Raw genomic sequence first — 26,785 nt, 5'->3', positions numbered from 1 at the left:
ATTGCTCTGGTAGATTTTGTGTAATCCTCAGATATTTTTAGTCAGGCAGCTTAGGACCAGATTTGAGATGGATGGGGCCGCGCCGGACAAAAGCACCAATTTTTTTCCACAGGTTCTCTATCACCATAGCTTTCAATTTTTGATAGGAGCCACGTCATCAAGATGGCGGCCATCTTAGATTTCAAAGATGCCGACCATGTAAAATCTATAGGTGCCAATATCTCGGGTGCTCATGTCCCCCTCTCTGTGTTGTGTGGCTATATATAATCGGGAGGAGGGCCACATCATCTTTCAACATTGCAATCTGCCTTGCCTGCTTGATCTTGGGAGTTGGGCATCTGAAGAGAGGCAGTGAGTTATTTTTGGTGTGCGCGGTTCCTGATCTGACTGTCTGTTGGTTGTACTGATCTCTGCCCACTGATTCCACAGTGCGGACTGTGTTAATTATACTCATCGGCAAGTTCCATGCCCTGCTCAACAAATATCCAGCTGCAGACATCTGGGTTGCTTTTGACACTGGCAAGAGCTATATGTATTGTCATATAATACCATGCTCTGGACAAAGACAAGTCTACAGCGCTTCCCATATTCCACTGTTACACAGGCTGTTACACAACCTCAGCATTCTGTAGCTCAGGGGGCAGCTGCTGTAGCAGCTGCTGTAGCGGCTGTAGCTCAGTTGGTAGAGCGGGTCGTTCAATGATCGAAGGGTCAGCGGTTCGAATCCCAGCCCTGACTGTCTACGTCGAAGTGTCCTTGAGCAAGACGCCTAACTACAAATTGCTCCCAATGAGCAGGTTAGCACCTTGCATGTCAGCTGCCGCCATTGGTGTGTGAATTTGGGTGTGAATGGGTGAATGAGAGGCCATTGTAAAGCACTTTGAGTGCCGCTAAGGTGGAAAAGTGCTATATAAGTGCAGTCCATTTACCATTTACTGTGGGAAGGGGAAAAAGTCAGCATGGGTGGCTTGGAAGTCCTACCCTGAGGTTACCCAGGCCTTCAACAACATGGCAGCAAATCCATACACTCCTCTGACCATAGATGTCCAACATTTCCAACTTCTGGAGCGTCATCCTTTATGATGAGACAAGTGATTTGGAATGTGTTGGTGAAGCACAGCGAGAGTTGTTCTGCCAGAAGAACAAAACAATGGAACACATTTCACCAATGCAAGAGTCACTGGTGCAGCACGTGAAGCGAGTTGCCTAACAGTCTGGGTTCTGGGCGACGTCTGACCTGGCCCAGCAGCCGACACCCAGTCCAGAAGGATGGGGATGGACTTTGGATGGAGAGAACCAGATCTGGCTTCCTGTGTGGAGCACTCTCCCCATGGCTTCAAAAGCCTGCAGCTAACTGGTGAAGTGCAGCTGCAAAAGCTGGAGCGGGTGCGGTGCAAGGTGTAGTTGCAAGAAGGCACAGTGGAATTGCACAGAGCTTTGCAGCTGTAAATGTGAGATAATTTGATTATTTCATCTTGACTTCATTGTAACGAAGAGCCATTGTTCTCTAAAATAAAAAACAACATCTTCATCGGGGCGGGAACCCTGGACGAAAATTCATTAACTGACTTATGGACATATTCACTTAGATTTTACCTAAAGATAACTAGGGATGCACCGATGCATCAGCCGAACATTGGCATCGGCCGATGTTGGCCTTTTTGACTGCCATCGGCCCATCGGCAAATAAAATGACATTCACCGATGGCAGTGGCCAATGTTATGTCGCAACAATTACAGCTTTTTTTGTTGCAAAACGTAGCCTACCCAGCTGCAGATTTGGAGAAGATCTGTGACGTAATGCCGCAAACGCATATGTAGTTTGCTTTCATGGTATGATAAATCATACCTTCATGCCGTTTTCATTCCAGCTACACTGTGAATACGTTGTTTTGCTTTGCACAAAAATGTATAGACTAATCTTAAAATATGATGCCAGAAATAGTTCACACCTAGATAAAGAGCCTACCTATTATGCAACTGTGAAAAATGTTGTTTTGAAACCAAACATTAATTTCTTTGTTTCCGGGGCACAAAAGGGGGGAATTAAAATAAAATAAACAACGGCATCGGCCGGATTGTTATTTTAAACATCGGCATCGGACCAGAATTTTACAATCGGTGCATCCCTAAAGATAACTGCCATGTGTCACATTCAACCACTCCCCTATCCCTTTTACTGCTCGGCCACTGGGCAGTAAACCTGCCAGAACATGTAAGAATGAAGTGAAGAGATATTGTCATTATGGGGTATTGTGTATAGAATTCTCGATTAATCGAGAATCGATTCATGAATCCCAAAATCGATCTTTTATTTTATGAATGAATGAATACATGTTCCATTTGAGTGTGGTAACAACATATAAAAAAATCAGCACGATTGCATGTTCAGAAAAAAAGTTGCTTCAATCTGATCAAGATGTACAGATGGTGTCAGGGGCTATGATGATGATATAGACCTCGGTTTCTCCAACAAGGCAAACTTTTTTTCTGAAGGACTTTGGCAGTTTATTCTTTCACATTAAGATAGTAGACACTGTCCCTGCTATGCTTGTGAAATATGGGGTTCCTAGAGCCGTAGGGGGCCTTGTGGTCATCCTTGTGGTCAGGGGTCACACTGTCAGAATGTATGGGAAGCGGCCTACATTGTGAATTTTTGGGGTCTTACCATTGACCAAAGTGCAAAAATCAGGTCACTCATAATCACAAAGTCCACTTTAAACTAGAAGTGGTTGCCAATGTCTAGCTCTAATATTAAGGGTAATTTATCCATGAAAGAAGGAATCCTGGACGAAAATTCAAACTTTGGAACTCATTTTGAAGGTCTTACCATTGACCAATGTGCACAAAAACCGGATCACATGTTGTTTGTAATGTCCACTTTAACATACAAGTGGTTGCAAGGTCATGAACACATGGGACTTGTCCGTTTGGGACTCTTTTGACATTTGGGACTCGTCCATCAGGGACTCTTTTGACACATGGGACTCGTCCATTTGGGACTCTTTTGACATTTGGGAATCTTCCCATGTCATTTGGGACTCTTTTGACAATTGGGACTCGTCCATTTGGGACTCTTTTGACATTTGGGCATCAACATGAAAAGGGCCCCAAATGGCAGAAAGATTCCTATTTGGACGGATTCGAACCCAGAGACCCATGCCAGGACTTAACAGAACCATTTGGCATCAAAGAGCCCCAAATTTCAGAGATTCCCATTTGGACGATCAATAGGATCAATAATCATATCAGCAACCCTTTTTGCATAATGATTCCCAAATGGCAGAAGTTGGAATTGAATTGAATCGATCCCCGTTTGTACATAGAAATTAATGATTCCCAAATGGCAAAATATTCCTATCTGGCAGCACCTTCGGAGCCCCAAATGTCAGATTCTCATTTGGACGATCAATAGGATCAATAATCATATCAGCAACCCTTTTGGCATAATGATTCCCAAATGGCAGAAGTTGGAATTGAATTGAAACGATCCCAGTTTGTACATAGAAATTAAGGATTCCCTAATGGCAAAAGATTCCTATCTGGCAGCACCTTCGGAGCCCCAAATGGCAGAGATTCCCATTTGGATGATCAACTGGATCAATAATCGTATTGGCAAGCCTTTTAGCATAATGATTCCCAAATGGCAGAAGTTGGAATTGAATTGAAACGATCCCCATTTGTACATAGAAATTACAAGGAAAAGGTTAAAGTCCAGGTTAACCCAGTTCACATTTTTGTTATGAGCTTCACACACCACAGGAAAACATGTCATTAACCACCCAGCCAAATCTGAGTGATTAAAAATGTCGCTAAGTATATAAAATAAGGCTTCAAAATCGGTTAAAAATCAGCAGCATTCTCTGGTCTGAGACCGTGGGGGCGTGTCTGCTGAAGGCACCGAAGCCACACCCAATTGCGTAGGGAGGGGGTGTGGAGGGAAGAACCTGTCAAATAGTACCGTTCTCTGGTCTGCATATTGTCACACTGGCACGCCGTCTCTTTTGTGGTAGGAAGGCACAGCTTTGTGAAAACAGAGAGGAGTTTAAATTACACTTGTCTAATGAGTCAAACGCACAGATGCTTCCTCCTAACCTACCTCCTGACAAACAACACAGGTAAAACTGTATTACTCTATACCAACGTGCCAGTGTTACTGCCCTTAGATGCAAAATACAAAAACAGGCAACGAGGAATGTATGAGTCTGTCCCTATTTTCTCCCTGCCACCTCCGGACCCATTCCTATCCCTCCCAGGCGATCCTGTCGTCCCTTGGGATCAATGGAAAAAGTTGTTTAAAATGTACCTTTTAGTCACTGGCTTGAACAGCGCTGATAGCGCGAAGAAGCGTACACTACCGGAGTTGATAATCGGGACAGACTCATCCACTCTCGTTGGCAATGTTATGTGTGAGAATAACGAGCACTCGGCTTCAACTTTCCCGCAACATATCCAACACAACTGGGATGTTCAGCCAGTAGCCGCCGAGCACCGCTTCACTGGGAGAGGGTGCGTCTTTCTCCAGCTGCAGCTGGTCTACCTGGTCTACCTGGTCTACCTGGTCTACCTAACCATCCCCCTCGCTCCCGCCTCCCGGTCTCCCGCTGGAGAAATATATTGTAACCATTACCGGTGAACCCATACGCACATCAGGTGCCACAAATATGGCAGGCAGTTTCTGTATAGTTAACGCTTATAGTCATAATATATAATCCGTAACATTATTTGGTGGGTGGTCGCCTGGTCGGTGCTGCTAGCTATGTTAGCTAGACTAAGGTTATATACACACTCCCATCTGCAACAAGCTACATAGCTAATGTTAGCTATAATTCCTCCTAAGATTACATATAATTCATCATAGCTGACATTACCACATAAATGTCAAGACACATTTTGTAGATTAACGTAGCAGTGTATTTTCCTATTGCTTACGTTACCTAGCTAACGTTATAACGTTAATTAGCTATAAGCACACAAGGCAACGGTGTCGGCACCAAAGGTTGATGCGACAGGAGGAGAATGGAGGCCGGGGAGAGAGATGGTTGGCTCCGCCGAATTCACCAGGACCAGTCGTGAGTCCGTGAAACCCAAAAGCCTCATATTATAATTGCAGAAGCTTTCGGGAGTGAAATGTTTGCTGCAGAGGCCGGCGCTAGCGGTGACAGACTCTGTAACACCATGGCTCTTCAAAAATGCTAACCATTTGCTTCTCATTTCAGCTTTACTCGGGAGTGAAAGAAGGAGACCTTATCATCCCATTCCTGCTGGCATCCAGGAAGGATGCATTTTCGTTTAGTTTTATGCATAGGCATTGCTAACTAAGAAAAACTAGCTAATTCTAGACTGTTGGTTAAAACTAGCTAATTCTAGACTCAAGATTGAGCAGGAGAACCGAAGATTCAAATCCGTTCTAGCTTTATATAGTGTTAGGGCGGGGATATGCTAAGAACACCGCTCTACGTCATCCGGTACCGTTTTAAGACCGCCCAGAAAATCCAGAAATCAAAACTGGTCAAAAACACAAAACTGGTCTAACTTCACAATTCAGTACTACACATGGTTCATCCCATTTTTACATGTTATCAGCAATGCATCACTAACACATAGAATGTGTTTTCAAGCAAATCTCTGATTTTGGTTAACTGGGACTTTAAAGGATTCCCAAATGGCAAATGGATCCCATCTGTCAGCACCCTCCAACCAGGCCACTTCACCCCCAAGCGCCAAGCCCAAAGTCAGAAACGGGGTGCAGAGGCGCCCCCCGGTGGACTCGGAGCAAGGGCACACCCAGGATTCCCAAACGTCAAAATTTAAGTCTGAGGTGTCAGGGTTCCGAAGTGGTGATTCCCAAATGTAGGCCCCATTGACACTGGGGACTCGATTCTGCCACGGCGGTATTCGCTCAATGTTAATTTTCGCCCATTTGGGAATCATTTAGCCTCGGTTCCGTTACTAGCAAAGAAGTCCAACAACAAAACACCACTCGGGTTCAGATCGTGGTGGCCATGCCTTCCAATCACGCCCCTCCAAGTTGGATGCCTCTGTCCTTTCCAATTTCAGGCCAATCTCCCGTTTCTTTCCAAAGTTCTGGAGAAAATTGTACTCCTTCACTGATGTCGTTTCTGAACACACATGGTATTTTGGAAGTGTTCCAGTCTGGTTATAAAGCGCTGCACAGTACCGAGACTGCACTCCTAAGGATTTTTAATGATATATTTCTGGCTACGGACTCTGGTGACTCTTTTTCTTGTACTGTTGGATCTTACTGCTGCTTTCGACACAGTGGATCTCAATATTCTGCTCTCCCGCCTGGAGCACTGGGTTGGCATCAAAGGTCAGCTCTGGAGTTTTTCAGGTCATACCTGTCAGAGAGAAGCTTTTGTGTTAGCCTGGGCGACGCCGTATCCGCCACTGCATTTCTCCCTTGCGGGGTGCCCCAGGGCTCAATTCTTGGACCAATTTTATTTATGTTGTATCTACTCCCCCTAGGATCTATTTTCAGGAAACATGGAGTCTCCATCCACTGTTATGCAGATGATTGTCAAATCTACCTGCCCTTGAAACAAAACAACCCTGACCAACCCTGGCATGCCTGGAAGATGTCAAAGCATGGTTAGCTTTAAACTTTCTATGTTTTAATGACAGTAAAACCAAAGTCATGGTTCTTCCTTGCTCTCACCGAGACATGGATCACACCAGAGAACACTGCCACACCTGCAGCCCTGTCAGATGGGTACTCTTTCTCCCACACTCCCAGAGCTGTGAGGTGAGTTCGCACTTCCCTGATGATGGGTCCGCACTCATCCTTCTCGGGGACTTCAACATCCAGAGTGAGAAATTGGAACCTCTTCTCTCTTTCCTCTCCTCCTTCGATCTTCACCTCTCTTCTTCTCCTCCTACTCACAAAGCCGGCAACCAGCTGGATCTCATCTTCACTAGACACTGTTCCACCTCTAACCTGTCCGTCACTCCCCTCCATCTCTCTGACCACTATTTCATGTCCTACTCCCTTTCCATCCCCTCTTCCCCGTAACTCCTCCTACCCACATGGTTACCGCCCGTAGCCATCTCCGCTCGCTCTCTCCTACTGATCTTTCCACTTCCATCACCTCTGCCCTCCCCGCCCCTGAATCCTTCTCTCTCCTACCCTCTGATACTGCCACTGATCTTCTCCTCTCTACTCTTTCCTCTTCTCTGGACAATCTCTGTCCCCTCACCTCCAGGCCTGCACGCCCAACCCCACCTGCCCCATGGCTGTCGGACTCAGTGCGTGCTGATAGACGGAGCATGAGAATAGCTGATCTCTTCTTTCCACATTCTCCTCCTCTCTGTCTGCTGCTAAAGCTGCTTTCTTCCGCTCTAAAATCCTAACCTCTGCTTCCAATCCTAAAAGACTCTTTGAAATCTTCTCTTCACTACTCAGGCCCCACCTCCTACTCCCAACTCCTCCCTTCTCCCTGATGATTTCGCCAACTTCTTTGACAAGAAAGTTAACGATATCAGATCCTCTTTCCCCCCTCCCCCGGTCAACGCTCCATGCACGAAACTCACCCCCCCACCCTCTCTCCCCTCCCTGCTCCCCCCCTCCTCTCCACGCCCCACCTTATCCCACTTTTCTCCCCTCTCCCCCAACGAGGCCCTCAACCTTGTAACATCTAACCGCCCCACCACGTGCTCCCTAGACCCTGTTCCCTCGACTCTCCTTCAGTCTGTTGCACCCAAACTCCTTCCCTTCCTAACCCACCTCATCAACACATCTCTTGTATCAGGATGCTTTTCCCCCCTCTGCTTTCAAGACTGCCAGAGTCACCCCCCTCCTAAAGAAACCATCTCTCGACCCCTCTGATGTCAAAAACTACAGACCGGTTTCCCTTCTATCCTTTCTATCCAAAACACTTGAACATGCTTTCTTTAACCAACTGTCTTCGTACCTCCACCAGAACGACCTCCTAGATCCCCACCAATCCGGGTTCAAGGCTGTCCACTCGACAGAGACCGCCTTCCTTGCAGTAACGGAGTCACTCCATGCCGCGAGAGCGAACTCTCTCTCCTCTGTCCTGATACTCCTAGACCTGTCAGCAGTATTTGATACCGTAGACCACCAGATCCTCCTCTCCACCCTCGAGGAGAAAGGCATCGCTGGCTCTGCACACTCCCTGTTTGCATCCTACCTGACGGGCCGCTCCTACCAGGTGACATGGAGAGGGTTGACGTCGGAACCGCGTTGTCTGACTACGGGGGTTCCACAAGGGTCTGTCCTGGGTCCTCTCCTGTTTTCCCTCTACACTACATCTCTGGGCTCTGTCATTCGCTTGCATGGCTTCTCCTATCACTGCTATGCCGATGACACCCAACTGGTCCTGTCATTTCCCCCTTCTGATACACAAGTGGAGACACGCATAGCTGGGTGCTTGGCTGACATCTCGGAGTGGATGACGACACATCACCTCAAGCTCAATCTGGACAAGACTGAGCTGCTGTTCCTCCCGGGGAAGGGCTGCCCGCACCAGGACCTGGCCATCACCATTGAAGACACAGTGGTGACCCCGACTCAGACTGCGAGGAATCTGGGTGTGACCCTGGATGACCAACTGTCGTTTTCCGCACATGTCACATCCGTCACACGTTCCTGCAGATTCATGCTCTACAACATCAGGAGGATTCGCCCTTTCCTCACTAATGAAACGGCACAGGTACTCATCCAGGCCCTGGTCATCTCCCGCCTGGACTACTGCAACTCCCTCCTCGCTGGGGCGCCGGCGTCAGCCATTAAACCTCTGGAACTTGTCCAGAAAGCTGCTGCTCGCCTGGTGTTCAACCACCCCAAATTCTCCCACACAACTTCCCTCCTCCGTTCCCTACACTGGCTCCCTGTAGCGGCTCGCATCCAGTTTAAAACTCTGGCGCTAACCTACAGGGCAATGAAAGGAACAGCCCCCTCCTACCTCCAGGCCATGGTCAAACCCTACACCCCCTCCCGACCACTACGCTCTGCTACCTCAGGGCGACTGGTTGCCCCGTCACTCCGAGGCTCCTGCGGTCGATCGACACGGTCACGGCTCTGTCGCTGCCCATCTTTCGTCGCAGGCTCAAAACTCATCACTTCAAGAAGTACTACAACAATCCTCCCGCCTAAGCACTTATTGGATTATATTATATTGCACTGTACTTTATATTGCTATTCTTGCACTTTGCCTTCAGCACTAGATTATGCTCTTAGTCACTTGTTTTAGAAAGAAGATGCACTTGTGAGTTCTGGCAAGTAGTAGTACATTGGCTCTTCCTACGTTAAATGCAATTATTGTTAGTCGCTTTGGATAAAAGCGTTTGCTAAATGACTGTAATGTAATGTAATGTAATGAAGAGGAATATTCGCATCCCGCTCTATGTCCCGGTAAAGTTACTAGCGCTGTGAATAGCCATCTCTGGCTGGATGCTACGTTTTGGATACAATAACCACTGGGATCTTCATGCCTTGTTTTAGTGGAATATAATTTATTATATTCCACTAATATAGCGCAGCGCGGACCAACCCAACTCGACTAGCCTACCTGACTGACAGACGGTGGACAAACTAAGTCTTGCGTTCTTTGCTTTGGAGCGGGTTTGAAGAGTGAACTGTTTTGGATTCGAATGAACTGTTGGACTGAGTCGATTGTGAATTATTGGACTAACTATTGGACTATCTATTGAACTGGTGCATTTGAATAGACTGAGCTATTTGGTTATGTGAACTGGATGAACCGAAGTTACTGCTGGTTGAATATTTGAGTTGTTTTTTGAGTGTCTTTTGTTTAATTTTGAAACGCTTTGAAATACACCTGATCTGAATTGCAACACTTGAAATACACCTGACCTGAATTGCAACACAACTTCTGTTGTGTAAAGTGCTATACTATTACATAAATTCCATTCACATTGGTATGACAAAAAAAGGGTTCATGTTCTGATACATGCAGCGCTTTGTAAAGGTTGGACCAAGACACAAAAAATGACTGACTAACAAAAACCCACACTAACTAAAATTGTTAGGCCTAGCCCTGACTGGCACACCGGAAACCCAAGTCAAAAGTCAAAACCGTTACAATGCACCGGCTCTCCAAATATTATTCAGTATATCAGATATACTTCAATACACAGTATATCATACCAATGCCAAGTGAGTAAAAAAAAAAGTTTAATTGTTTTCTGTGACCTTTATTTTAAATCCCTAATGCATTCTAGCCAATATCACCCAGCGTTCACAAGCTAGTCACTACATAATAAACTACTTGCAGCGTTCACAAGATAGTCACCAAATAATGAAATCAAGGAGAAAATACACAACTACACTATGTGGAAATGAGGTTTACCTGTCACGTGATCTTTAGAGATGCTGCCTTAGATTGGTTGCATTGACTCAATGATGCCACAGGCATATTTGTCAAAGTAATTTCATGGCATTTCCTATAACTAAACTATCTATATGCTTCATGCCTTTTTAACCTGCAACATGTAACACAAATATATCAAGTACAAAACAATGTACTGTAATTGTCACAACATTAATAAAGCATACAGTACATGACATTTGGAGCAGTACTGTAAAATACAACAAGAATGCCATTCTCAACTAATCACAATGTGAAATCTTACCTTTTTTCACGAAGTTTCTCAATGTATTCAAACTTTGGGGTGAGTTTCCCGTTTGAAGTAATGACGGCCTTCAATTAAAGACAGATTAACAGAATGTGGTTATTATTGTTGTGTACCTTAATGCATTACCACCATCATCCAAACTGCTAAAACCCACTCAGATCTTTTTCATACCAGACTTGAATGTGAGGCCATTTTGCAAAAATGATTCACAGCTGTGGTCCATAAATAACAGAGAAAATAGTGTAATATCATGATCGTGAAGTAGTATCAAATTCTGACAGTAATATGCTTCATAATCTCCCACCTACTTTACTGCATATCAAAGTCCTGATGATCTGCGCTCAACACAGACATGGATCTACCACTTACGTCTCTGACTTGGGGGCTGAAGTCCTCCTCTTCTAGGGGCCTTGTGGCATCCGATGTGAGCTGAAGACCACAAGCAGAATTAAAAAACAAATCCATTGTAACTGGTTAGCGATGGCGATCAAGCCACAGACCTTCACACCACTAGACCAAAGGGGAATTCCCCCCAGATCCGGGGGACATGTTTGGGCTTTTCAGTGGCAGTTAGGGCTGCTCATCACCCCAGGGAGGACAGGATCCCCTCTTCAAGCATTCATCACCTGCATCCACAGTATTGACTCATACCCACTGTTTTGTGTTTTGAAAACCAATGGCAACACCATACAGTGCCAATGGATGATGTTCTTTGGTTTTCTCTATTGTTCATTACAGTATGTGCAACACCCGAGGGTAGCAAAAACGTTTGTATTAAGATGTTTCCGATACTAAAGATGGTAGTACTGTACAAGGCCAGAGTGGCAAAGCTAGCCTCAGAAAATTGCTGTGTGCTCAAAAGGCTGTGTTACTCTCCCAAAGCAAACTAAACCAGAAGCAGTTCTCAACATGTACAATAATGGATGAAGCAGGGAGAAAGAATGTGTAAGCTGTGTGCACCTTACCCGTGCACCATGTCTTACCATCTCCCAAATGTAAGGGAAGAGGCGGTCTCCAAAATACTCTGTGGCTTCTACAGGCAGCTGAGCAGGCAGGTTGTCAATAGAGCACATGAGGATCCCCGTGCCCTCCACACTAGGAGCCAAAAACACACCGACATGACTTAAACCACAAGGAGAGTTGATTTCAGATAATACATATGCATTGAAAAACTCAATAAAAACTAGAAGGAAGCTCAGTGTGTAATCTTACCGGTCTCAGTATATTGTCCTGTGAAATGTATCACAATCCGTTGTGTTCACGTTAGGGCTGTCGCGGTCAAGAAATGTCCCTAGCGGTACAAAAGGGTGGCTGTCAACCGCGGTATGCAGTATTATTGCGCTATTTTTTTTCTTCCCCCCTGTGCTTTATAAATGAGATTTTTATAGTGTGTGTACTGTGTACTGTAGCCTACCTGTTATCCGTTTCAATACATTTTTATCAAACGAAAAAAGCAGGCCCGGCCCTATCCGAGCCCATAAGCCCGTCCCATTTACCACATTTATGGGCCCAAGCCCGATAAAAACCTGACATTTTCTTTCTAAATTGGCTGTTTATAAGTAACTCATTCATTCCGAGTTGTTTGGATGACAGAACTACGCTACATGCTAGATCTTCTTACATACAGCCTTCCACTCACAAAGTGTAGTAGGCCTACTTGCCGATGCCATAGGCTACAGTAGGCATGCGAAAACCCTTACATTTCAAATAGTAGGCTAACCTTTGATTCACTGGTGATAAAAAAAATATATATAATTGACAAAAGGAATTAACAATCAGACTTCTGAAAGACGTTATGAACTGAACTGAATGAATCTGTTCAGAATGCACGGAATCATAAATACCTCAACATACCTCAAATTGCATTTATTGGGCAAAAAAACTGTGTGTCCCATTTATTTTGTCACTTATCTACACAGCCTACTAACAAGTGTTAGGCCTAATTGTAAATACTTGCTTCGAATAGTATAATATGCAGTTGCGCTCAGACTGGTGCGTGCCTGTAGTCCCGAGAATTGCAATCAGGATATAGATAGACGGGGACCGCACACAAAGAAATGTATTTTCGAAAAGTATTTTATTGGCACAAAACGTTTTCGGCCATCTGGCCTTCTTCAGTGTGCTTCAGAAATTGATTTACAAATGGAAATAAATGCTTTGTGTAGCCTAATCCTGAAGACACAGCATGTCGGAATGGTGTGTTTGTTTAGGGTAGGCTAAGTGAGGAAAAGCAAAAAGCAAGTCCATACCTGATATTTATTTAACAGCCCTAATGGGAAAAGCCTCATGAAACATAAGAACAAAATGAAAAAAACGTTAGTTACGGCGGTTGATGCGGTTGTCTGGGGTGTAGCGCGATTTTTTTCACAGTACCGCGGTCATGCAATATTGCGGTAACCGCGACAGCACTAGTTCACGTGCATGGCAAGGCTTGGATATGAGCACTGCTCCAGCCTCGGTTTCCCCCCACCCCTGAACCCCTCCGCGGGAGCGGTGAAAACGAGGCTGGAGCAACGCTCATATGCTCAATGCTCATGCTTAATACAACGGCGTGTGATACATTTCACAGTACAGCATACTGAGATCGGTAAGATTACACACTGAGCTTCCTGCTAGTTTTTATTGAGTTTTTCAACGCGTATTAACATGCCCTGGCCACTTCCATTGTAAAGACATTTGAGACGGACGAAAATCTCGATCTAGCTCAATATTTGAGCAATCAATGAAATTATGGTCTCTATGTTTCAGATGAATGTTAGACATATCAGAAATAGGGCAGAAATAGTCCAAAATGGCACACCCTTTAAATCAATTGAAGCCTGGGAAGATGATGGTCAAGAAAACCTCTGATAGTCGTTGTTATTGCTCATCTTAATAAGATGGAAGGCTATCAGTTGCAGTTGCTTGATTGAGCTGCATTTCCCAGATCTTTACGGGCTGCTTGTGTGTGTTTGTACCTGTCATGTGTTAGGGGGAGTGGTCTATAGAGGCAGCGTGTGTGTGTTTGTACCTGTCATGGTCAATGTGCTGGTCGGCATCATACATACAGAAAGGCTTATCGATGCTGGTGCACTCTGTCATGAACTCAATAGACCCCCCTGCATCAGCAGAGATATCACAGATTGCCAGCAGCCTGGAACAGGGAGAGAACAAAGACAAGACCAACAGTAAGAGAGAGAATGGGGAGAGACCGACTACATTTTCACGATGGAAAATTCCATGTTTGGGAATTTGGGATATGTGTGAAGATTTTGGGAATGTATGGTAGTTGGCAATAAATATTCTGAGTACCCAGGCAGGGACAAACAAGCTCTCCCTATGGCAAGAACTTCTGGGAACAAGCTATTTGTGGACACCACTAATCAACCAGATGCTGATTGGACCATGCGGATAGTGGGCTGTACGGAGAGGCTGATTTGGCCTCTGATGTCACTGACCACAGATTTCCACTTTTCAAGTATTGCTAACGAGTCCTGCACTATAGCGAGTTGTCGGTAGCATATCTAGCACACAAGGAACGATTTTCCAGGATTTTCTTCCACATAACTCTCACTTCACAGAGGTTTTTATTACAAAAACGACAAAGTGTATTATCTAAATGAGCTTTTCATTTAGTCCAGACAAAATAATGTTCAAATGCAGCTAAGGCAGGCTAATGTGCTGGCTCTGCCATACTACATAGTATATACTGCATACTAACATTCTACATACTATTTAGAACATAAAATTGTTTAGTATGTGTGACAATTGTTGTATACTATCCAACATCATCCAGTGAAAGGGACAGGCTCTGGGCCGGCTCTCATATGGTTCATGTTTACAACAGTATTGAGCTAGCCAGACAGGTCTGTGTAATATATGTAAGATTCTTTCTGTATGACTATTTCTCCCATTCCCGGTCAACACGGTGCACCAACCTCACCGCACCACCCCCACCATCTCTTCCCTCTCCACTCCCCTCTCCTCTTCACATCCCACCTTATCCCACTTTTCTCCCCCTCTACCCCAACGAGGTCCTCAACCTTGTAACATCTAACCGCCCCACCACATGCTCCCTAGACCCTGTTTCCTCGACTCTCCTTCAGTCTGTTGCACCGTAACTCCTTCCCTTCCTAACCCACCTCATCAACACATCTCTTGTATCAGGATGCTTTTCCCCCCTTTGCTTTCAAGACTGCCAGAGTCTCCCCCCTCCTGAAGAAACCATCTCTCGACCCCTCTGAAGTCAAAAACTACAGACCGGTTTCCCTGCTATCATTTCTATCTTAACCCTCTTGGCGCCAAAGTCGCATTTCTGCGACAAGCTGCGTTACTGAGTAAAACAGTGATTTTATGATATTTACACGCTGAAACCTCGATTTTCCCGCCACCACTAGATGGCAGACATGTATAACTGCTCTCGATTCAGTATGACACCATCTTCCAATGCAATATATTTGAGAAAATCTCATTACGAGTTCCCTATTTTATACACGGGGCGCGCTAGCGCTCCTCAATACCATATGTTCTTTAGGACGGCATATTTCTGAAATAGTTTGACCTAGAGACAAGCGTTTTTTTACCTGTAAAAGTAGACAAATTGCGCTGTCTGGCAAGCTTCGGTTTATCCATTTGTGTAGCCGACTTCCGTATTTACGTACAACCACAAAGTTGTAAACTATGGGGATAGGTTGTTTTGCCTGGTGCAGTAGCCTACTTTGTCTATCCCTGTGGATGGGGATCTACAACTACTCGAAAATACCAGGATGGAGAGTTCGATTGCAAGATAGCCTACCATCTAAAGTTGAGTTTGTGCGTCGTGTTTGTACAAATAAGACATCCCACGTACAACAAAATAATCTCGACAAATCTAGCGACTTTTCCTGGTCATTTGGGAATGATTGAGATGACAAAGCCCTGCGCATTCCGTGGTTCACGTTACAACAGATTTCCCCAGAGCTGAGGGTAAGTCTCTCTCCATGACACTCGGCCAGTCTGACTAGATAGCGTCATATTTCCAGCTCAGACACCGTGGCCGCTCGGAGGAAGAGCAGCCTGCAAATGAATCACGCGCGCACAATTTATGACCAATCACAACAATGATTTTGTACAGTTAGAGTAAGCACAGTATATTTACAGATATGTTTTTGTCCTCTCACGTTTACTATAAATACACACGATGACTGTTCATTCAGTTGTGGGTTGAGCGGAGCAGAGTTATTGAGAGAGCGAGTCAGCAGAATTGAGTAGATTACTGCGTTGGAAAAACGCCAAATGGCTGCCATAAGGTTCAATTGTGAGCAAGTTTTGGATGATATTTGTCCATGGGGCTGGTAGAGAAATCAGAGATTGAGGACTACTGGGCACAGTTTTGGCCAACTTTTACACCTGGATTTGGCAAAGTGATCTAGGAACAGATTTGAAATCATCCCGTAATTTCTGCATTTTGTAAACAATGATGAGTAGGCCTATGTTGAGAGGGGACAGCAGGGCCAGTGTGGGGTGGCTCTGTGTGCTGTGCCTTGCAATGAGAGGTACCACACTCTGAAAAACTAAACAGTGTCACTTGGATAGATAGGTACACTGGATAGATAGGTACACAGGCCTCTGCGGCTAAGAGACGCCTTCTGTTTACGTGAGTGATGCTACTATGTGGCCTAGTAATTAGTTTGTTTACTACTGTTGGCTTACCATTTACTGTTTTCTTGTTCATTTGATATTTGGATAACATAACAAATGGACAGAGGTGGGGAAATTTGTTGAAATAAGTTCAAATTGATTCAAAATATCCCATATTTCCTTGAAAAATGGCATAATTCAAGTTGGCCGCCACCCTATGACATCATAATATGCAAATTAGTTGGATAAATTTAGACCCAACATAAACTTTGGATCATTCTCAACATTTGTCTCATTTACAGTGAGTCTCTATCTCTAACCACTCTGAAGCCATACTCTTTTGAAATTTAGATGTAAAAATATTGTTTAAAAAAAAAAAAAACTGGCGCCAAGAGGGTTAAACATTTGAATGTTAATCTTTAACCAACTATCTTCATAGATGTGCACTCGGTAGGGGTGTAACGGTACATGTATTCATACCTTACGGTACGGGGCTTTCGGTACGGTACAGACATGTGCCGAGTGAACCCAACGGTACAGTCATGTGCCGAGCGACCCGACAGATCATTCGAGCAGATCCCTTTCAGTAGACTGACGCAAAATATTTGTCACAGTTGTGACAATGGGCTGTTTCTTAATCGACTCTTGTGAAATAGTGCCACACTTTGAACCATTCACTCTCTCTGCCATCGCTTCTGTCACTGTGAAAACAAGTCTCCTCGCATCGCAGGCGTGTGTGCGCCCTCCTCGCATCGCAAGCATGTGTGATTCAAAAACATTTTTATTTAGGCTATTCGTTTATATTTCATTTTCTACTACTGGGGACATCATCACTGCCAGCAGGTCTTCCCTGTCTGCTGACAGTGTTGACATTTTTCTGGCCAAAAATATGAAGGTTGAGTGAAGTGGGGTAAATGGGGTATGAATGAGGGGGGAACACTTAAAAGACAAAGAAACAGCAAAGTTACTTGACACAGCATTGTAGGCTATTCCACTGGTCAAGATTGTTTTTTTGTTTTGTTATGTTGCTGTTGGATTTGTTTGTTTTTTTGGGGGGAGGGGGGCAGTGATGCAGCCTGAAAGGTATTGCTGTTTGTAAATAAAATTATATTAAAAAGATTGATTCAAGATCATTTTCAAAGAATAGAAAAGGAATCAGAGTTGTGCAGGCGCACCGCTCCTGAACCGAACCGAACCGAGACGTCCGTACCGAGGTACGTACCGAACCGTGATGTTTTCGTACCGTTACACCCCTAGCACTCGGAGCTCACGTTTGGCTTCCTTGTTGTTAAGGTGGAAGGCCGCCGACACAGTCTTTGCCTCGCTGAGCTTCAATCTCCATTTCCGGAGGTATGTCGCTAGTGTCTGCATGTCCTGGCTCAAGGTCTCCTCCACGGCCTGCCTGTCTCCAGCTGAGTTCACCAGCGCAAGGTCGTCTGCGTAGGGGTACTTCCTGGAGACTGATCTGCAGGTTGTACGTGTAGATGTTATAAAGGGGGGCCAGGACACGTCCCTGGGGTACACCGAGAAGCTGTCCTCGTTGTCGAGTCATCAATGTGACTTGATCTACGGTCGATCTCCCGTGTCGGAACCCGGCCTGCTCCTGTGGGAGCAGCGGGTCGATGATTGGTTCATGAGACGCTCGAGGATCTTGAAGGGGGATACATAGCAGAGAGATGGGGCGGTAACTCTTGGGGTCCCCTTCAGGCTTGTTCGGCTTAGGGATCGCGACAACTAGGGCTCTTCTCCAGATTTTGGGGATCTTGAGTTGGCGCAAGCAGGAAGAGAGGAATACTCTTAACCAGGACTTCAAGGCAGGCGTGGCATGGAATATAAGCTCCGGGCAGATAGAATCAGGCCCCGGAGCTTTCCCTGGCTTTACATGCTGGAGGGCAGCATCGAACTCTGAGATGTTACCGCCGCTAGGAGTTGTGGCCTTCCAGAGGTCAGACACTTCTTTTGCCACGAGACGTGACGATTTGCGGTCTTTGCCCTCGTATGTCCCACTTCACGGATTGTGATGCGATTTTGCTTGCAGAGAGGGGGCAGTGACGGGCAGTGTCTAGACCTACCAGTGAGGTTGTTAAGGATGCTCCATGCCTTGCAGCTGGAGTGTGAGAAGTCAATAGAGTTAATGGCCTCCTCCCAGCACTTGTCTCCTTCGGGTGAGTCTAGACTGCAGGCCAGGGCTGAGGCAAGTCTGTCTGACTCAGCTCCTGGGGGGCCCAGAGGAAGGCACAGTAGAGACTCACACTCTGCATCCCAACACGGTTTGTAGCTATTGCGACGTCCGGTTGGGATGGATTTTTTGGCTGCTTTCACCAGTATGCCGCAGAGTTCCCGGTACACCTCGTCCACGTTGTTGGTGTTGGGTGGTGGGAGGCACATCGTGGATCTATGGGTAAGGAGGTGGTAGCGTTTCCAGTAGGACTTTTGGAGGTTCCATCATTTCACCGGCTCGCTCAGGACGAGGTCCATGAGTTTAGGCATGGTTATCAGCGATGGTTGACTTTCCTAGCACGTCTATTAGGGGCGGCTGTGGCTCAGTGGTAGAGCGGGTAGTCCAATGATTGTAGGGTCGGCGGTTCGAATCCCGCCTCCTCCTGTCCACATGTGGAAGTGTCCTTGGGCAAGACACTGAACCCCAAATTGCTCCCAATGAGCAGGTTAGCACCTTGCACGGCAGCTGCCGCCATTGGTGTGTGAATGGGTGAATGAGAGGCCATTGTAAAGCGCTTTGGATAAAAGCGTTATATAAGTGCAGTCCATTACCATTTACCATTTACCATTAGTCTATCAGGGAGCCGGTTATCAATGTCAACGCTCGCGAATGCCAAGTCAGGATTCGTCCCAGTTTTTCAGCAACCTGAGACAAAGCTAGCTGTACCCTTGGTATCGTATAACAGGGCCAGGCTGTTAGCTGCCCAAGCAGCCAGGTTTTCTCCGTCAGATGTATTGGTGGCAGTTGAACACCAGCCCGGGTGGTGGCCCTCAGTTGGCAGACTTTGCTTCGCTTAGGGTGAACTCATCTCTTCAAGTAGTACTACAACAATCCTCCCTCTTAAGCACCTATTGTATTTTATATTTGTATTCTTGCACTGTCTTCAGCACTAGATTATGCTCGTAGTCACTTGTTTTAGTAAGGAGATGCATTTGTGAGTTCTGGCAAGTAGTAGTACCATAGGCTTTTTCAATGTTAAATGCAATTATTTTATTAATTTATTTGCTGGTTAGCGATGAGAGGCAGGGAGAAATAGACCAGGACTTATCACAAGGAATGCGACTACCGACAAAAGTAAACAAGATAAGCTTTGACATTTGACCTCATATATATATTTTTTATTTTTTTTATTAGACCTTTATTCACCAGGTAAGCTTATTGAGATAAAGAATCTCTTTTTCAAAAGCGACCTGGCCAAGAGGCAGCAAATTACAATACAAAAGGTTACAATACAAATAGCATACATACAATAAATAAAATAAGCTCAAGTTAGAAGTATAACAACTGATTTAAAAGCAGTGACAAACTCCAATGCCTTCAAGTTCCTTATCCTTGAGAAAGTCAACAAAGCTGTCAAATGGGATCAGTTCAGGCAATTTTAAGTCAGCTTGCAAGGAATTCCATGCAGAGGGAGCAGCATAGCGAAATGCCTTTTTCCCCAGTTCTGTGAACACTTGAGGGACAGTCAGTGTAAAGAAGTCATATGATCGTAAGATGTAGTGTCCTTGATTCCTAATTAGGTCGTTTCCTAGATAGGACGGGACAACACCAAGGAGAGCTTTATAAATGAAAGTCAACCAATGAGTGTATCTCCTATCAATCAAAGACGACCATTCTGCTTTTTTATACAAAGTGCAATGATGGGTCAGATTTTTACAACCAGTGACAAACCGCAAAGCACAGTGATACACAGTGTCCAGAGAACGTAAACAGGTGGCTGAAGCGTGCATGTACAGTATGTCACCTTAATCAAGCAGTGGCAGAAAAGTTGCTGACACAAGATATTTCCTAGCTCTACGGGAGAAACAAGATCTTTTCCTAAAATAAAAGCCCAATTTTACCTCAAGTTTAGAGACTAGACTTGAAATATGGGACTTGAACGTGAGGTGTTGATCGACATGGAAGCCCAAATACTTAAGACGAAACCAGCTCAATGGCTGTTCCTTGGCAACTTAAAACAGGGAGATTTTGTGTCGACACAGTAGCCCTAGAAAACATCATGACCTTCGTCTTATCTATGTTCAAAACCAGCTTCAGCCTTTGCAGACGAGACTGAACTACATCAAAGGCAGACTGTAAAAGAGCAAAAGCTTGCACAGCACATGGTGCAAAACAATAAATAATCGTGTCGTCGGCATAAAAATTATACAGGGCATCAGACAAATCATTACAAAGATAATTTATGTAGATTGAAAACAAAATGGGCCCCAACACTGAACCTTGTGGTACCCCCTTCGGGACAATTAAAAATGTCGATGAGGTCCCGGCCATTTGGACACACTGTGATCGATCCATTAGATAGTTTCTGAACCAAGAAATAGGCCAATTTTGTGCAATGTATCAACCAGGATATTATGATCTACAGTGTCAAATGCATTTGATAAATCTATAAATAAGGCTACACACACTTTCTTTAAGTCCAGTGCTTCCATGATGTCATTTAAGACCTTAAGGGCTGCAAACCGTGCTGTGCTATTTTCTGAAGCCAAATTGGTGTCTCGATAAGATGCCATTTTTCTCAAGGAAATCTTTTAATTGATCGCTGACAAGCCTTTCAAAGACCTTTGCTAAAATGCACAGCTTCGAGATTGGCCTATAGTTGTTCACTTTTGAGGGATCCCCCCCTTTTAACAGGGGTAAAACAAAGGCAGACTTCCACGTAAGTGGGACCCCACTATTAAGAAGACTGAGATTAAACAAAACTGATAAAGGCTCAGCAATGAAATCTGCAGCCAATTTGAGAAAGTGGGGTTCAAGCTGATCAGGACCTGCAGATTTCTTGGGATCCAGCTGTTTCAACTTTCTTAGTACAGTAGGACTCCACTTATCCGAACCCAACGGGACCGAAGGTCGTTCGTATCTCTGAAATGTCCGGATGACTGAAACTTCTGTTAAAATGCATCAAATTCAATAAGTGGTACTTGTTTCATATACTCATAATAGACCAATAAATACCCTTAATTACTTGTGAAAATGCATCAAAATTGCAATCAAATAGCCAACTAAACTCATACAGCCTAGCCTATAATAGACCTACAGTAGCCTAGATAGAGTAGGCTCTTCCTTCCGGCTTTCGTTCAGAGCAGACGCTTTTGTTGCTTGCTCCTGCTCTTGTTTCTATCTCCCCTTACACTTTGTAGTTCTTCTTTTTTCTGTGGATTTTCGAATCTAAACATGGAATTGATAAGCTGGTCTCTCAACGCAATCGAAAAAATCTTTTCAACACGAAACTCAGGACCGGGGAAACCTGTGTGCCCAGACGGGACCTTTGCCGCGGGCTACTCCAGGGACGCGTGGGACAAGTGGCAGGTTCTGTGCCTTGCGCCCCTTTCCATAGAGGACATTGAAGACATTTACCTATTTGCCTTAATGATAACAGGACATCTGCTCCTCGGACTGAGCATTGCCCTGGTCTATCGAAGGATTGGGGAGACGGCAGCCACTCTAGCCCAAAGGCTGCCCGTCATGCTAACGGAGCTGGGCAGAGCAGTGAGTAATCTACCTGTGGTGATTTCTGAACTGAACCGTAAGAATGATACCCTGTTGGAGAAACTCACGGCTATGCAAGGCGACGTGGCAGAGCTGAGGACCAGGCTCGATAAAGAGAAGCGTTACAGAGAGGAATGACCATTGGATCTGTTGTTCTTCTCCCTAACCCAAACATCTAATCTACTTTGGCTCCCACCCGGCCGTCAAGGCCGTTTCGCCCAAACTCCCCTGAAGATTCACAGGCTAAAGAGGCGCTGCACCGTCCCCCCTCCTCCCTTTCCCTCCCCATGGACTCCTGTTGACTTTTGGTCTTGAGGCTGATCGAGGACGGCTCTATAGCAACCTGCTGTTATCGCTAAGACATTCCGTCCGAGTCCTCAGCCAGAGGCCTTCAGGCATACACACACACACACACACATGGACTGAACTCACGGACTCAGAAACACACACACACAAACCACATCACATCACACGCACCCACCCCCTCCCCAGCCCTCCCGCACTCCATCCCCTCCTTTCGCACCCCCCCCCCCCCTCTCTCATTACAGTACAGTGCTGTCAGGCTATTGGCCACGCCGATTGTATGGCTGCTTGTCGAGGCTGGCTGCCTGTATGGTAATTCCCTCCCCCCTCCCCTGGTAACTGTAACTGCCTTGTACTGTATTTTGTAACTGCCTTGTAATGTATTTTGAATGTCGTAATTGCCTTGTATTTTGTATGTATTGCATTTTGTATGACGCTCTTTCTTCCTTTTTATGTGTTATTTGTATTGTAAAGCACTTTGTGCATTCGTGCTGTGAAAGGCGCTATATAAATAAAACGTACTTACTTACTTCAATAAAATAACCGAATTTCCACTTGAGTGCATGCTTTGATCAAATACAGTAGCCTACTTTATTCTCAAATGAGGCGTACGCTGCATCGATAGGCTAATGTATTCGCAGAACAACATGGTATAGCCTAAAAACAACCCAACATTAGAACAATTAGAGCAAATGATAATCAAGAAAGAAATAAATGAAATGACGGACAAGTTGTCGTGTCTTAGGCTATTGTAGCCTAAAAGAAAGTCTCTAAAACAACCGATGTAGGCTAACATAGGCTAGGCTATTATTTAACAAATACAGTAGGTCTAGTAGGCTAATCTACATGCTCACAACACGTCTGTGTTCCTGAAGTCCATTAACTGGGAACGAAAAATGACTCGATGCTGCTTCAGGTTGCTGACGCGCTTTCTGGCTACCAAGGAATGCAGCTCTCGCGCAGCAGACTCGTATGGGTTTTGCGCTCGACATTAGAGTAACAAATAAATGAAACGTGACAGTAGGCTACAGCCTACAGGCAACATGTAGGTCTACATACAGTTCTGTTTTTATTCACAGTAGGGTACAGTACTGTAATGAAAATCCCACCAGTAACCAGATAGCAGGCTAAAAAAAAAAAAAAAACGTTTTTTAAGCCTGTCCGGTAGACCGGGAGGTTCGGATCTCTGAAGTTCATCATTCACCATTTAGCTCAGGAGAAAACCATGGATTATTGCGACCTTTTACACGCAATTTATGAAAAGGAGCATGTTTATTCACAATGTTTTGGAAACCATCGTAAAATAATTTCCAGGCCAGTTCCACTTCACCAATAAGATTAAGTCTATTCCAATCAAAATGATAAAGATCTTTCATGATCTTTATCATTTTGATTGGAATAGACTTAATCTTATTGGTGAAGCTTGTTCACAAAAATGTTTGAGGTCTCTTTTGATAAACAATCGGGGCTTGATTTTAGGGAGCTTAGCCTGCCTTACAGTTGCAATGACACAATGGTCACTCAGGTCATTTGCAAAGGTGCCTATATCAGAGTATTTGTGTGGAGCATTTGTTAAAATCAGGTCAAGCAATGATGAGTTCTCAGGACATTTAGCTTTTAGGTGCGTTATCGCCTAGACTAATTGCGTCAAACTAAAAGAGTCACACACCAATTTAAAGTCGCACTGAAATGAAAAAAGCATTCTGGCCCATTTTGGCTCACATAATTGGTCATAGTGTTCACCTATTCAACGATGTATGCCAAAGAATTTACAAAATTCTACTTTTGTTGTAATCTTATATCAAAGTATATAATTTCTTACTTCCTGGAAAACGGTAGGTCACGTGCAATGACGACAACAGGTACCTTAGATTTTAGACCAATAATCTCACGACATCCACCCGTCAATCAACACTAACATTCTATCGAATCTGTCTAAAGTTCTTAAAACCCGTCCACTTGTCAATGTTCCAATCAAATTCCTCTAAACATATGTCCCACCCTCATAGCTTGTTTGCGTCGGAAATACGTCAAACTACGGAAGTTAGATGATCTCAAACGTCCGTTTCAGTGTGACTTTAAGGTTATCTGATGCTGAAGTCAACCAATCACAATTTAAATCCCCCACTAGCAGTAGCTCATTTGAGCCAAAAGTAGATAAGTAATGAGCTAATGAGGATAGGGCTTCAGCACAAGCAGAGGGTGGCCTGTAGCATCCAATAATATTAATAAATTAACCGTGAGCAAGATCTAGTTTTAGGGCCAACAGTTCAAATTGCTTAGGGATGGACACTGCGGATAAGACACTAATATTAAATTAGTTTTTTGTATACATAGCGATTCCGCACCCTTTCCTGGGACGATCGCAGCGATGTACATTATATCCTTTTATACAGATATCTTTGTCTGGAACAGACTTAGAAAGCCATGTTTCTAATAAAACAATAATATCTGCATCCGTTGAGCAGGCCGATATTACCAATAGCAACATTTGTACTCCTCTATACGGCACCATGATGACTCAGTAAATGACTAAATGACTCAGTAAATGACTAAATGACTCAGTAAATGACTAAATGACTCAGTAAATGACTAAATGACTCAGTAAATGACTAAATGACTCAGTAAATGACTAAATGACAATCACTGAGTTGTCAAATACATTGGAATGCAGTGTTTTATAGTAAGTTATATACAAATACCATTTTTATCTTCATTTGGATACATTGCCTTTATATATTTGAATGTCATGCATTTGTGACTGTGAATCTCTGTCTAGATAAAAGGGAAATAACATTAATGCACTTCAGCTGTGTGTGTGTGTGCGTGTGTGTGTGTGAGTGTGTGTGAGTGTGCGTGTGTGTGTACGTGTGTGTGTGCGTGTGTGTGTACGTGTGAGCGTGTGTGTGTGCGTGTGTGTACGTGTGTGCGTGTGTGTGTGAGTGTGTGTCTGACCTGTGAGGCAGCTCTGGCCAGCCCTGGGTGGCAGCAGCAGAGGGCTGGACGTGTCTCAGCAGCTTCTGGGCGTCCAGCCTGCGGAGCAGCCGCGGTGTCTGGGGGTCCCAGTAGATCCCGTTGATCAGGCAGGTGGTGTAGGGGGCCACCTGGGGAGGGGCACAGTTAAGCCCAATGTATGTTTCGTCGAGCAACACTTTTAAAACCGTCGCTTGACACTTTTGATGTCATGGGCGACACTTTTTTGTGGAAAAAAATGTGTCACAGAGGGCTGACGCGCACCAACAGATTTTTGTAATGTCGCTGACTCTGTCACATATTGTCAGTCAAGTGTGATTGGATAGCTAGATAGAAGGATTGTGCGTTGCTATGGATATGCTTGTTCCGCAGCCTTGTTTTAGTTTTGTCTGTCATTTGACGTTTGGCTGTCATGGAAGGAGTAGAGGAACGGCTCTCCGAGCTTGTGAGGAGATATCCCATCTATACAATTCACACCTGCCCGTTCACAGAGATGCCCAAGCAGGCTACTGCGGAAAAGAATGAAAACAAAACACAATGAAAACCGCTCTCTGAATAACCTCTTTACCTCAGATTAAACTGTTTCCCTCAGAAAGCCGCTTCTCTCAGAATTACAACAAACGCGCAACAAAATGAAACGAGTGCGGCTGATTGTTGCCATAGAGATGACGCGAAGTGTCGCCCGAAGCATAAAGGACGTTTTAGACGGGGAGCAATATTCCGCCTGCGTTCTCGCTCGGATCAGCTACAGAGCTCCAGAAAAACGTAGAACTGGTCCAGGGCAATATCCTACAGATAACGATGGTTACGTATTGTAACCCTAGTTCTATGAGTGGAGCGGAGCCCCACAGGGCTAGCTCCTATTGGCTAGCGAATCCCAGCTAGCTACATTGACTGAAGAAAAAAACATACACGCACCTGTGTCCAACCAAGTCCGGTGCACCACTGTATAAGCGGGCTACGCCTGCACATCTGCTCCTAACCGAAATTTTCAGCGAGCAGACTGCGGGGTCAGCAAGTCTGTTCCCTGTGGGGCTCCGCTCCACTCATAGAACTAGGGTTACAATACGTAACCATCGTTCTATTTCGTGGAGCTCCGCCCCACAGGGCTAGCTCCTATTGGCATAAGCGGAGCTACACGACCGCACCATACACTCTTGCTGGCCCCAGTAAGGGAAAAACCAGTCAGGACACAAGCCAGGGCTCCAAGGCGAGACCATACTAACAGTTCATCCGACCCAAGCACTGGCCCCACCCCGCCACACTCAGTCTATCACAGCCAAGGGCAAGGAGAGGTACGTGGGGCGAGAGCTGGACCAAAGCGGTTACTCCGTAACAAGCCCGTCCCAGCCTCACTCATAAACAGGAGCGGAACGTCACTAGACGGGCCTGCTCCTACCTTAGCTGAACCGGTGAGACCTGCGTGAGTCATGTCTGCTTTCCTAGCAGGAAAAGACCCCGCGGCTCGAACCGGTTCTCCAGTAGCGGCGAGACCTGCCGTGGTCCATTCTGACTCTTTCACAGAAGACCCGGCGACTCGAGCCGAACACCTACATGAAACAT

General features: G+C 45.1%; 1 protein-coding gene across 2 annotated transcripts in view; it reads right to left on the bottom strand.

Annotated features, from left to right (window-relative positions):
- aass (aminoadipate-semialdehyde synthase) overlaps positions 1-26,785 on the bottom strand; it is a 67,845-nt gene that overhangs the window by 25,541 nt on the left and 15,519 nt on the right. For both annotated transcript variants that reach the window (XM_084452730.1, XM_084452731.1), the window contains exons 9-13: positions 25,205-25,353; positions 13,649-13,771; positions 11,622-11,733; positions 11,008-11,067; positions 10,636-10,703 (exon numbers count right to left, since the gene is read on the bottom strand). In XM_084452730.1, coding sequence (XP_084308856.1) covers positions 10,636-10,703; positions 11,008-11,067; positions 11,622-11,733; positions 13,649-13,771; positions 25,205-25,353 — 512 coding nt within the window. The remainder of the gene's footprint in view (positions 1-10,635; positions 10,704-11,007; positions 11,068-11,621; positions 11,734-13,648; positions 13,772-25,204; positions 25,354-26,785) is intronic.

The sequence above is a fragment of the Borostomias antarcticus genome, assembly GCF_949987555.1.
Source record: "Borostomias antarcticus genome assembly, chromosome: 18".
NCBI classification, from domain to species: domain Eukaryota; kingdom Metazoa; phylum Chordata; class Actinopteri; order Stomiiformes; family Stomiidae; genus Borostomias; species Borostomias antarcticus.
This window is presented reverse-complemented; position numbering and strand designations above follow the sequence as displayed.